The sequence below is a fragment of the Bombina bombina genome, chromosome 4 (genome assembly GCF_027579735.1).
Source record: "Bombina bombina isolate aBomBom1 chromosome 4, aBomBom1.pri, whole genome shotgun sequence".
Classification (NCBI taxonomy): domain Eukaryota; kingdom Metazoa; phylum Chordata; class Amphibia; order Anura; family Bombinatoridae; genus Bombina; species Bombina bombina.
In genome coordinates, this window is record NC_069502.1 from 1,236,061,110 (window position 1) to 1,236,074,902 (window position 13,793).

The 13,793-nt window shown below is 45.1% G+C and overlaps 1 protein-coding gene across 1 annotated transcript in view; it reads left to right on the plus strand.

The window, feature by feature from the left end:
• MEA1 (male-enhanced antigen 1) overlaps nucleotides 1–13,793 on the plus strand; it is a 34,514-nt gene that overhangs the window by 1,718 nt on the left and 19,003 nt on the right. The window contains exon 2 of the mRNA XM_053709388.1: nucleotides 6,851–6,947. Coding sequence (XP_053565363.1) covers nucleotides 6,851–6,947 — 97 coding nt within the window. The remainder of the gene's footprint in view (nucleotides 1–6,850; nucleotides 6,948–13,793) is intronic.

The following is a 13,793-nucleotide window of genomic DNA, read 5'->3' on the forward strand; positions in this document are numbered from 1 at the left end:
GGCCCTGCGGATGCCCTTCCTGGGAGAGCAGCCCCTGGAGGAATGGGTGAAGGAACTAGAGCACCGAGTGTGGCAGGAGCTATGGCTGAAGGATGCCTACCAGGCGCTCTGGTGGTATATGGCACAGTATATACCCTGGACAGCCGAGCATGACAAACCAGAGGGAGAGGAGTTTGATGGTCCTGGCTTGTTATGGGAGTCCTTTGCAGAGCCCGACTTCGGGAGCCCTGTGCAGACCAGACTTCAGGACATTTTCCACGAGAGGGAGGCTAGGCATGACTGGGATGACCCCCATGAGGTAGAGCAAGACCTGGCTCACCTAGCAACCCTGCAGTGGGAACTGGAGCGGGAACTGGAGCAGGACTACCAAGATCTCTTCCACTCCATTGGCAAGGCTCAGCAGGACAGCAAGGTGACAGATCCAGATCCAGACCCATTCAGCTGGGAAGATATTGTGGCGATTTACTGGAAAGAACCCAGGTTGCTGGTGGAGATGGGACCGAGGTCTCTCCACCGGTCCTGCAGGGAATTGGGAGCCCAGTCTCCATTCCCCAGCGGCAGGCTGAGTTACAGGGGGCAGAGACAGTTGGTCCTGTCCCCCAGCAGCAGAGGGATACGCAGGGAATTGGGAGCCCATTATCCATTCCCCAGCGGCAGGCTGATTTACAGGGGGCAGAGACAGTCGGTTCTTCCCCCCCATCAGCAGAGTGATATGCAGGGAATTGGGAGCCCAGTCTCCATTCCCCAGCGGCTGGAAGTATGTATGGGAGAAAAGCTTGTTACCCCCTCTCCCCAGCGGCAGCTTAACGCACCAGGGGGAGACAGTAAGCCCCACAACCGTGCAGATGGGACCGTGGTCTCTGCACTTACAGCCCAGGAGGTAGGGACAGTCGGTCCTGTCCCCCCAGCAACGGTTGTTTAGCCAAAGGGGAGACGATCAGTCTCCCCCTCCAGCAGCACAGCTATGTATCTAAAGGGAAGACAGTCGGTCTCCCCCCCTCCAGCAACCAGGCTGCCACCAGGCTACTTCCGTGGTAGTGCTGGCACCCGGGCAGAGTACAGCTGGTCTCTGCCCACCTCGCAACCCACCAATTCAGCGTACCAGTCCCCCACACAGCTGTGGTGGGGCACCTGGACATGGACAAGTTTTCCCCGGACTCAGGTGTAGTAACCCTTTATTGTGGGTGGGCTGTACTACTAATTGTGTTTTATGGGTGGGTTGCTGGACTAACCAGGGCACTGACCGGCAGGAGGTCAGATACCCTGTTAGTCTGTTTGGAAAAGGGGAGAGATGTGACGAGACCAATCTCGCCACTGTGCATTGGAGGAGCCTGGTTGCCCGCCTGCTGCCTTTAGACTATGGCCCCATGTTGAAACGCTTGATTTTCCCCTACAAAGACACGAAAGCCGGGTCATTCGATACTTGCCCTAGTTGAACAGTTTTACCCCAGATAGCTATGCCATGGAGCCCATTTGTATAACGAAAGACTATGTGAAAGACTTGGCTCCATGGCAATTAAACTGTATTTTCTGAGACAGGTTTCCTGACATCGGCTATTGTTTACAGTAATTAGGTTTAGGTGATACGCTTTCACCTTGTTTAATCACCTCCAGAGTCCAGACTGCTAGGTGCCGGCAAGGAATCCATTGTTTCTTGTGTTTGATTGTTTATTTGGTTACGTAATATATTCCTATTATATCCTGTAAAAGGGCATCTTTCCTCTATCCATGGAGGTAATTGGATTTCTTCCCAATTATCTCCAGGATAGAAGACTCTGTGGAACTGGTTTTGGGCAGAAAAGCCATGCTTCATTTGGTCACAAAGGACTTCGATCTATTTTGAACCCCTAGACCAATTTGGATGATTTTAACATATGTTTGTATTTGGAGTATGCTGATTCTGAAAATGTAATTTTGTGTGGGAATGTCTGAGTGTATTGTATGTGTTTATCGGTTGTTTTACAAAACCCTGTGGGTGGTACTAATGTGTATATAAGAACAATAATCCCACAGCTCTGGCTGCTCACTGCTTGACCATCAACACAGAGCTTTGTCTCGTTCTTGGGGGATTTACTGTATGCTGTTAGAGACTGATTGCCAGGAGTGTAAGCCGCTGGGGTGCTTTTCCTGGCTTTTCCTAGCAGCTATTCGTGAGGTTCCGGTTCGGGAGTTTGGTGTTCTGCGGTAGCTACCTGTGTCTCTGTAAGGGAAGATCTGCTAAACTGCGGTTTAACCCTTTTATGCCTGGGGGTGCCGTAACATGCTGCATGTCTGCCTGTATAGTGTGTGTGTGTGTGCTGCGTGTATGTCTGTACAGTGTGTGTGTGTGTGTGTCTGCTGCATGTCTGTCTGTACAGTGTGTGTGTGCTGCATACCTGTCTATTGTGTGTGTGCTGCATGTCTGTATAGTGTGTGTGTGCTGCGTGTATGTCTGTACAGTGTGTGTGTGTGTGTGTCTGCTGCATGTCTGTCTGTACAGTGTGTGTGTGCTGCATGTCTGTATAGTGTGTGTGTGTGCTGCATGTCTGTATAGTGTGTGTGTGTGCTGCATGTCTGTATAGGGTGTGTGCATGTCTGTCTGTACGGTGTGTGTGCTGCATGTACAGTGTGTGTGTTGCATATATTTTTGTTTTGTGTGTGTGTGTGTGCTGCATATATTTTTGTTTTGTGTGTGTGTGTGCTGCGTGTATGTCTGTACAGTGTGTGTGTGTGCTGCATGTCTGTCTGTACAGTGTGTGTGTGCTGCATATCTGTCTATTGTGTGTGTGCTGCATGTCTGTATAGTGTGTGTGTGTGTTTGCTGCATGTCTGTCTGTATAGTGTGTGTGTGTGTGCTGCATGTCTGTATAGGGTGTGTGCTGCATGTCTGTCTGTACGGTGTGTGTGCTGCATGTCTGTCTGTACAGTGTGTGTGTTGCATATATTTTTGTTTTGTGTGTGTGTGTGTGCTGCATATATTTTTGTTTTGTGTGTGTGCGTGTGCTGCATGTCTGTATTGTGTATGTATAGTGTGTGTATGCTGCATGTCTTTCTGTATAGTGTGTGTGCTGCATGTCTGTATAGTGTGTGTGTGCTGCATGTCTGTACGGTGTGTGTGTGCTGCATGTCTGTCTCTACATTGTGTGTGCTGCATGTCTGCCTCTACAGTGTGTGTGTGTGTGCTGCATGTCTGTCTGTACAGTGTGTGTGCTGCATATCTGTCTGTATTGTGTGTGTGCTGCATGTCTGTATTGTGTGTGTGTGTGTCTGTATAGTGTGTGTGTGTGTGCTGCATGTCTGTCTGTACAGTGTGTGTGTGTGTGCTGCATGTCTGTCTGTATAGTGTGTGTGTGCTGCATGTCTGTCTGTACAGTGTGTGTGTGTGTGTGTGTGTGTGCTGCATGTCTGTCTGTATAGTGTGTGTGTGTGTGCTGCATGTCTGTATAGTGTGTGTGTGTCTGTATAGTGTGTGTGTGTGTGTGTGTGCTGCATGTCTGTCTGTACAGTGTGTGTGTGTGCTGCATGTCTGTCTGTATAGTGTGTGTGTGCTGCATGTCTGTCTGTACAGTGTGTGTGCTGCATATCTGTCTGTATTGTGTGTGTGTGTGTGTGTGTGTGTGCTGCATGTCTGTATTGTGTGTGTGTGTGTGTCTGTATAGTGTGTGTGTGTGTGTGCTGCATGTCTGTCTGTATAGTGTGTGTGTGTGTGTGTTCTGCATGTCTGTCTGTACAGTGTGTGTGTGTGCTGCATGTCTGTATAGTGTGTGTGTGCTGCATGTCTGTCTGTACAGTGTGTGTGTGTGCTGCATGTCTGTCTGTATAGTGTGTGTGTGCTGCATGTCTGTCTGTACAGTGTGTGTGCTGCATGTCTGTATTGTGTGTGTGTGTGTGTCTGTATAGTGTGTGTGTGTGTGTGCTGCATGTCTGTCTGTATAGTGTGTGTGTGTGTGTGTTCTGCATGTCTGTCTGTACAGTGTGTGTGTGTGCTGCATGTCTGTATAGTGTGTGTGTGCTGCATGTCTGTCTGTACAGTGTGTGTGTGTGCTGCATGTCTGTCTGTATAGTGTGTGTGTGCTGCATGTCTGTCTGTACAGTGTGTGTGTGTGCTGCATGTCTGTCTGTATAGTGTGTGTGTGCTGCATGTCTGTCTGTACAGTGTGTGTGTGTGCTGCATGTCTGTCTGTATAGTGTGTGTGTGCTGCATGTCTGTCTGTATAGTGTGTGTGTGCTGCATGTCTGTCTGTACAGTGTGTGTGTGTGTGTGCTGCATGTCTGTCTGTATAGTGTGTGTGTGTGCTGCATGTCTGTCTGTATATTTTGTGTGTGTGTGTGTGCCTGCACTGCATGTCTGTCTATACCGTGTGTGTGTGTTCTGCATGTCTGTCTGTACAGTGTGTGTGTGTGCTGCATGTCTGTCTGTATAGTGTGTGTGTGTGCTGCATGTCTGTCTGTATATTTTGTGTGTGTGTGTGTGCCTGCACTGCATGTCTGTCTATACCGTGTGTGTGTGTTCTGCATGTCTGTCTGTACAGTGTGTGTGTGTGCTGCATGTCTGTCTGTATAGTGTGTGTGTGCTGCATGTCTGTCTGTACAGTGTGTGTGTGTGCTGCATGTCTGTCTGTATAGTGTGTGTGTGCTGCATGTCTGTCTGTACAGTGTGTGTGTGTGTGTGCTGCATGTCTGTATAGTGTGTGTGTGTCTGTATAGTGTGTGTGTGTGTGTGCTGCATGTCTGTCTGTACAGTGTGTGTGTGCTGCATGTCTGTCTGTATAGTGTGTGTGTGCTGCATGTCTGTCTGTACAGTGTGTGTGTGTGTGTGCTGCATGTCTGTCTGTATAGTGTGTGTGTGTGCTGCATGTCTGTCTGTATATTTTGTGTGTGTGTGTGTGCCTGCACTGCATGTCTGTCTATACCGTGTGTGTGTCTGCACTGCATGTCTGTGTATACAGTGTGTCTGTTGCATATGTCCTAAGTGGGTTGAGTTAAATCATATTGTGACAACCAGGGTTATCCAACCCTGCACCAGTCCCTCGTTTGGCACAGAAAGGGTTATCAGACCCCTTCTACTGTCACTAGTCTGTCACAATCTAGCCATGCCAAGCAAGTTTATGACTTAGTTCAGTGGGTGCATGGGTTAACAACACTCTCTAGTCTGTACTAGACGTAAAATAAATGCCCCAAACTCCCCTTTAATGCCACCCACAGTAAACTAAAACTATATCTAGCTGCCACCACGGAAGATTATGATATGGGAAATCTTGAGGAAAACCCAGATTACAATTTAGCAAAAAATAACATCAAATCACAATACTAATACTTCAGTCTCTTTCCGTAACGTGGTTCAAATATTAGACAAAGTCCAAAGCTTAATAAATTAATTATTTATTATGCACAATGCATTATTAATAAAAAGTTCTTACAAATAAAATTACACACAAGCAAACAGTTTTAAAATAAAAAAGGAGAAAAAGCAGATTTTATACTTTACTAGTCTTATTATCTGTGCCATGAAGCAATGGGTCCTTACTCCGTTAGTTACAGCTTCCCTTGTAAGAATGACCCTTATACATTTTTTCAATAGATCAGGTTGTCTGACCTCACCCCCTTTGCAGGGGCTGGCCGGGAAACCCCCTATCTTTTACGACAGTCAATAAACTTTAAGTACCTTTGGCTGACATCAGAGAACACATTATAATTTCTGCTAGATACATCCATTTTCATATAGACAGAAAGGCAATCTGTTATTTACATTGTGAGAATCAGTTTGATACCAAATATGACATGGTTGCCATATTTACCTTCATCTGTCATAACATGTAAACACATATCTACATGGTACCCATGTCCCTTTATTGACCTTATCGGTTTCTGGGAAGAAGCCGACACTTTTACTGCCTGAATGCACCAATGCTTATAGGATAACATTTAGTCAAGTGGGGCTTAGAAACTATTTATTAGGGGTTCTGGCACATCAAATGGAAATCATATGCTTACCTAACACAGCACACGGTTCTTCTTCTTAAAAAACAAACAACTGTTTTTAGCTCACAAACTAAAGAAAATTAACTCCTTAGCATCTCAATCATGGGGTATTCATGACAAATATAATTTTAAAAGTGATAGAAAAGGTTAAATTTGTAATGTGCACAGGTACATTTAGAACCCCAGAGTTCCTGTTGCCTGTAATATGTCTGTACAGTAGACTGGTGTGAGATGAGAGCACCGAGCTTGGGATCAGGGTTAGAAGTAACTGCAGAGCTGATTATCTGATGAATATGTTGTATGGTCTAAATGGTCATTACATGTGAAAAACATTACATCTTATTTATTCAACTGGGTCCCCTTTGCCCCTAGCCAGCGCGTCCCCTTTGCCCCTAGCCAGCGCGTCCCCTTTGCCCCTAGCCAGCGCGTCCCCTTTGCCCCTAGCCAGGGCGTCCCCTTTGCCTCTAGCCAGCGCGTCCCCTTTGCCCCTAGCCAGCGCGTCCCCTTTGCCCCTAGCCAGCGCGTCCCCTTTGCCCCTAGCCAGCGCGTCCCCTTTGCCCCTAGCCAGCGCGTCCCCTTTGCCCCTAGCCAGCGCGTCCCCTTTGCCCCTAGCCAGCGCGTCCCCTTTGCCCCTAGCCAGCGCGTCCCCTTTGCCCCTAGCCAGCGCGTCCCCTTTGCCCCTAGCCAGCGCGTCCCCTTTGCCTCTAGCCAGTGCGCCCCCTTTGCCTCTAGCTTAGTTTGGTTAAACACATGGGGTAGTAAGGAGAATAAACACAATGTTTATTCTCCTTACTGATCCCGGCAACTGTAACATATTATATGTCATTTTTTCATTATAATGTCCCATTAATATCATTAACACTAAGGCAACTTGTCTGCTGTGTCTCAGGCAATGAGGCTTCACCTCCCTGACCCCCCTGCAGACAGCGATGATGACGGTGAGGAGGAGAGCGACGCAGCTCACAGATCCATCCTCATGGACGCAGGTAAAGAGAAGCCTTTTGTCTGTTGTGCCAACCTCTTCTGTTAAACCCAAGGCCCCTCCAGCACTCATGTTTGGCTCATATCCCTACACTGAGGGTTGTCTGAGGTCATTCTGGGGTATGAGTCTATAGGGTATATAAGTTACTAATGTACGCACAAGTGCACATTGTTATTGTATAGTCACTAATGGGAAGTGAAGCACGTTATTGTAATGTAAAATATAACGTGCAGTAAATAAACAAAAAACTTTGCAATATACTTTCATTATCTATTTACCTTCTTTTTTCTGTAATTTAAGTTTGAAAGTTGTGTGTGGGTATTAACCCCTTCAGGACTGAATTGTGGAGAAAAAAATTGCCCAAAGTACGGGAGAATTTTTAGCATTTTTGCTATTACTCCATATAAAAAAAAATAGAGCCTTCTATAATTTTTTTTTAATTTACCCATTTAAAATTAAATATATATTTCTTTCTAATGACACAGTGAGTCCACAGATCATCATAATTACTGTTGGGAATATCACTCCTGACCAACAGGAGGAGACAAAGAGCACCACAGCAAAGCTGTTAAATATCACTCCTCTACCCACAATCCCCAGTCATTCTCTTTGCCTGTGTTGCAAGGAGGTGGTAAAACTTAGGTGTCTGAAAGAAATTTCTTCAATCAAGAGTTTATTATTTTAAAGCAGAGCAGGCTTGCCCTGATCTTTTCTGGGGTCTAGCTGTAGTCCATGTCAGTCTCTTCAGTAGAGCTGTGGTGGCTTTTAAGCAATTGGGAACTTGTGGGGTATAATCCCCACTGCGAATCTCAATCAGTTTGTTGCTGCCCTAATTTGAAAGCCTGAGTAAGATTATTCAGTCTTTCCTTTTTTCCACAGGTCCATTTGAGGGAGGAAGCCTCTCAAACCTAGTGAGCTGCCCTGCTGCCAGGCAGATTTACATTGAGGTAAGTGCTAAGTTTTATTTTCTATAAGGGAAAAAAAATATTGGCACTTTAACAGTTAACTCTGTTGGGGACGTTTAATACATTAATCTTATTATAGGTTAATAGGAAAATGTGAAGCAGTTTGTGCGGGCACTGGGGACAAGAGGATCTATTTCTTAATAGGGCTCAGTTAAGGTTTTTGTCTCTGGTGTGTTCCGGTCAGGGTGTATAACAGCTTGTTAGTGTGTTTTACTTGGGCTACTCTCAACGGCTTTTCTTTCTTAGCGATAGGTTAATGCCGGCCGGGGAGTTCAGCTAGGTATGCCCACGATGGGCAGGGCTTTTCTGAAGCAGCAAGAGTTTCTTTCATGTAATTGGCAAGAGTCCATGAGCTAGTGACGTATGGGATATACAATTCTACCAGGAGGGACAAAGTTTCCCAAACCTCAAAATGCCTCCTATGGAGGTGGTGAAGTAAGTTTGTGCTTGATTTTTATGATTTCTTCTGTGATAAGCGCTTCTAAGCATTCTGAAGCCCAATTCCTCTCAGAGTACAGTGTTTGTCAGAGCGATGTGAAGAAAATATCGCCTATTGATTTTTATGGTTTTCCTCATGGGATATCTTTTCAAAGGTTCTCTGTTATCGGTCATAGGGATTAATCTCCTACCTCCCTTTTCAGATCGACGATATACTTATATACCATTACCTCTGCTAATACTTTTTCAGTACTGGTTTGGCTATCTGCTATATGTGGATGGGTGTCTTTCGGTAAGTATGTATCATTATTTTAAGATACTCTCAGCTATGGTTTGGAGCTTTATGTTTTGATATAAAGTTTTACATATATGTATTTTACTTATATTTGCCATGAGTCAGGTCTATGTATATTTCCTTTTGCAGACTGTCAGTTTCAGTTTGGGAAGCATGTTTTAGGAAGTTATTTTTTACCTGGGGTATAGTCCTTTTTTTCAAATTGACTGTTTTTTCTTTTAATTTTGCGGGCAAAATTAGACTCGCGAGGTCGCAAAATGCTGATATTTATTGCGTCATTCTTGGTGCGAGAATTTTTTGGCACGAAGGTTCGTCTTTGACGCAAGTTCGTCATTTCTGGCATCTTAGTTGACGCCAGGTTTCCTTGCACGAGGTTGCATCTGTTATGTCCCGAGTTGCGTCATTTCTGGATGTTGTTGGCGCCAAAAAGTTTTTAACTTCTTTTTGTGTTGTGCGTCATTCTTGGTGCTAAAATATTTATTTTTCACTCCACTTCCTATATGCCTCTTACCTTCTATATGCTCAGAGGGCTTTGCTGTTTGCATTTTTTCCCCATTCCTGAAACTGCCATATAAGGAAATTGTAAATTTTGCTTTAATGTTGTTTTTTCTTTTACATTTTGCAAGATGTCTCAATCTGAGGCTGTCTCAGAAGCAACTGTTGGAACCCTGCTGCCTGATCACAGTTCTACCAAAGCTAAGTGAATCTGTATATTATATAACAGTTGTCATGATAAGCTTTTGCACGCAGAAAACGTTTCCATCAGTACTAGTACAGTTTCTGTTGTTCCTTCAACATCTAATGTACATGATATCCCTGTGAATATTAAAGATTTTATTGCTGATGCGATACAGAAGGCTTTGTCTGCTATTCCGCCTTCTAATAAACGTAAAAGGTCTTTTAAAACTTCTCATAAAAATGATGAAATTTCTAAGGACCGACAAGAGACTGAAATATTTTCCTCTGATGAGGATCTCTCTGATTCAGAAGATCCTACCTCAGATATTGACACTGACAAATCTACCTATCTTTTTAAGATTGAGTATATTCGTTCCTTGTTAAAAGAAGTGTTGGTTACTTTAGATATTGAGGAGTCTAGTCCTCTTGATATTAAAACTAGTAAACGTTTAAATTCTGTTTTTAAACCTCCTGTGGTTACTTCTGAGGTTTTTCCCGTTCCTGATGCTATTTCTGATATGATTGCTAAGGAATGGATTAAGCCTGGTATTTCTTTCATTCCTTCTTCTAGGTTTAAAAGGTTGTACCCTTTGCCAGCGGCTAGATTCGAGTTTTGGGAAAAACTCTTGCCAAACGTACTACTATTCCTATGGAAGACAGTACTTCTTTTAAAGATCCTTTAGATAGGAAACTTGAATCTTATCTAAGGAAAGCTTATTTATATTCTGTCTATCTTCTAAGGACTGCCATTTCTATGGCTGATGTTGCGGCTGCATCAACCTTTTGGTTGGATAGCTTAGCGCAACAGGAATCAGATCCTGATTTGTCTAGCATTGTTCATTTGCTTCAACATGCTAATCATTTTATCTGTGATGCCATTTTTGATGTCATCAAAATTGATGTTACATATATGTCTTTAGCTATTTTAGCTAGAAGAGCTTTATGGCTCAAATCTTGGAATGCTGACATGGTATCTAAGTCTAGATTACTATCTCTTTGTAACAATTTATTTAGTTCTCAGTTGGATTCAATTATTTCAACTATCACTGGGGGGAAGGGAGATTTTTTTGTCTCAGGATAAAAGATCTAAGGGTAAATCTAAAGCTTCTAATCGTTTTCATTCTTTTCGACAGAATAAGGAACAGAAAACCAATCCATCCCCTAAAGACTCTGGTTCCAATTGGAAACCTTCTTCACAGTGGAATAAATCCAAGCCTTTTAAGAAACCAAAGCCAGCCCCCAAGTCTGCATCAAGGTGCGGCCCTCGATCCAGTTCAGCTGGTGAGGGGCAGATTGAAATTATTCCAAGACATTTAGGCAGATTCTGTTCAAAATCAGTGGATTCATAATATTGTCTCTCAAGGGTATCGAATAGGATTCAGAGTAAGACCTCCTGTGAGAACATTTTTTTTCTCTCTCACTGTCAGGGTTTTTTCCCCTGATCTGTTTGTCATGTGCTGCTGGCAGCCATTTTACTCACCTCTCTTCCTGACTCCGGTGCATACTGTTTGATGCTGCTCATTTCCTGCACTTCCTTTTATGGCCAGACTGGTGTACATCATCCGTGTGAGACAGGATGCAGTCTCAGAATTGTGATGTCATCACTTATTATTTAAAGGGCCTCTGTTCAGTATGCTTTGCCCTTGCGTTGTCTCAGACCTGTTTATGAGAGCTCCTGTGTATTACCTGGCTGTCTGACGTCCCTCCTGGTTCCTGATCCCTGGCTTGTTCCTGACTCTGCTGTTCTCCTTGTTCCTGATTCCGGCTCGTCTGACTACCAGTTCTGGTTTTGATTCCTGGCTTGTTATGTGGACTTTTTATTATTTTTTGCTATTAAAGTGTCAGTAAACCTTAAAAATAATGTTATATAATTCTGCACATAGTGCAGAATTATATAACATTATATTAGCGCAAACTTTATAAAACATAATATTCCCTTTGGATTTTTTAAAACAACGGGTGTTTTTCAGACCCGCTCTCTGTACTCGTCTGAGCGGGTCTGTTTTTTTCACACAGCGCATCGGGCCAGCTGTATAGTCACAGCCCGACCCGACCGCGCCATTATACACAGTGCAGCTCGCTCCTGCTGTCAGACAGAGCAGGAGCAAGCTGCACTTAGTGGTATGGCGCAGTCGGGCCGGGCTGTGACTATACAGCTGGCCCGATGCGCTGTATGAAAAAAACAGACCCGCTCAGAAGAGCACAGAGAGCGGGTCTGAAAAACAGCCGTTGTTTTAAAAAATCCAAAGGGATTTGCAGAATTATATAACCTTATTTTTGAGGTTTACTGACACTTTAATAAAGGTGTGATTATTTTTGCACTTCTTGTCTCAGTCTGATTCCTGGCACCCTGACATTACGCAAGGGCCATGAATCCTGATGGTGCTAATAATCCACCTTTACCTGCCATAATTTCCAGGATGGATGAACAGGATCACCGTTTGGATCAATTTGCACTATCCCTGCAAACCCTGCTGATTAGCACTGCACATTTGGATCAAAGTGTCCCGCAAGTTATGGCTGCTCCTGTTTCCGCTGCTGCACCTAGTCCTACCAGGAGTATGTCCGGTTCTCACCTCTACCTCAGCGATATGGAGGCGTCCTAATCAGTGCAGAGGGTTTTTGAACCAGGTGGGCATTTACTTAGAGATGTTACCTCAGGCGTTTCCCTCTGACAGAGCTAAGGTGGGATTTCTCATCTCGTTACTCTCTGACACAGCTCTTGCCTGGGCTAGTCCCTTGTGGGAGACTAATAAACATGTGATTTCAAATTCCCCTGAATGTGGCCTCCTTTCGAAGGGTATTTGATGTCCCGGCTCGCTCCTCCTCTGCTGCTAAACGACTCCTGTCCATTCAGCAAGGTACAAGATCTGTTGCTCAGTATGCCATTGAGTTCCGTACGCTTGCCGCAGAGGTAGGTTGGAACAATGAAGCCCTTGTTGCTGCCTTCTTTCATGGGCTCTCTGATGCGATTAAGGACGAAGTTGCTGCCAGAGATTTACCAGAAGATCTCGAGGCATTGGTGTCTTTTTTTATCCTAATTGACATCAGACTAAGTGAGAGGCCCTTTCTCAAGGAGCGCTTGCGGAAGCCTCCTGTTCCGTTGTCTCCTACGTGTTCATTCCCACCCATGCCTCCCTCTCCTCCCATGCTTCCTGGTCCCGAGTCACCAGGTACTGCTGAGCTGATGCAGTTGGGATTTGCGCGTCTCTCCGCGGCGGAGAGGGCCTTTAGGAGGAGGGAGAGGCTCTGCCTCTATTGTGGGTTACAGGGCCACCTTTTGAAGTCTTGTCCTACACGGCCAGGAAACGCTCACACCTAAGGTCCTGTCGGGGGCAGACCTTGGGTGGTTTATCCTCTTCCCCGGAACCGCTAAAGGAGAAACCTTTGGTCACGGTTGTCCTTTCCTGGGTGGACTCCTCCATAGTCACCCAGGCTCTTGTTGACTCCGGTGCTGCGGGCTATTTCATTGACAGTGCTTTTGTATCAAAGCACTCCATTCCTGTTTTTCCTCGGTCCGTTCCGCTTGCTATTGAGGTCATTGATGGCAGGCCCCTTCAGCCCGCACTCGTTACTCACGAAACTGCTCCGTTATCCATGGCTGATGGGGCTCTCCATTTTGAAACCCTCCAGTTCCAGGTGATAAACTCTCCGCATTTTCCAGTTATTCTGGGTTATCCCTGGCTCCAAAAGCACAATCCCAGTCTCAACTGGCGCAGGTCTGAAATTTTGTTGTGGTCTCCGCAATGTATTTCCACTTGTCTTCGAAAACTAGTTAAAGTTTTGTGCACGTCTTCGGTATCTCAATTGCCAGAGGAGTACCGAGAGTTCCTAGATGTTTTTGACAAGAAGCGTGCCGGTACGTTGCCTCCTCACCGGTCTTACGATTGTGCCATAGACCTGCAACCCGGAGCCATTCCTCCTCGGGGCCTGGTTTACCCTCTGTCTGTTGCAGAGATTTGTGCTATGAAGGAGTATGTTGCCGATGCTCTGTCGCGGGGGATCATCCGCAAATCCTGCTCTCCTGAAGGGGCTGGCTTCTTCTTTGTGAAGAAAAAGGGTGGCGAGTTAAGACCATGCATCGATTATAGGGGTCTTAATCGTCTTACCATTAAGAATGCTTACCCTATTCCGCTCATTACGGAACTCTTTGACCTCCTCAAGGGAGCTACGGTCTTTACTAAACTTGATTTGAGAGGAGCGTACAATCTCGTTAGGATCAAGGAGGGCCACGAATGGAAAACAGCATTTAACACCAGGAGCGGGCATTATGAGTATCTTGTAATGCTCTTTGGCCTATGTAATGCTCCTGCTGTTTTCCAGGAATTTATTAATGATGTCCTACGAGATATGTTGCAACAGTGTGTTGTGGTGTACTTAGACAATGTCCTCATATACTCACCCACACTTGAGGCTCATTGTTCTTATGTTACACAGGTTCTTCAGAGACTACATGAGAACAGCCTGTTTTGTA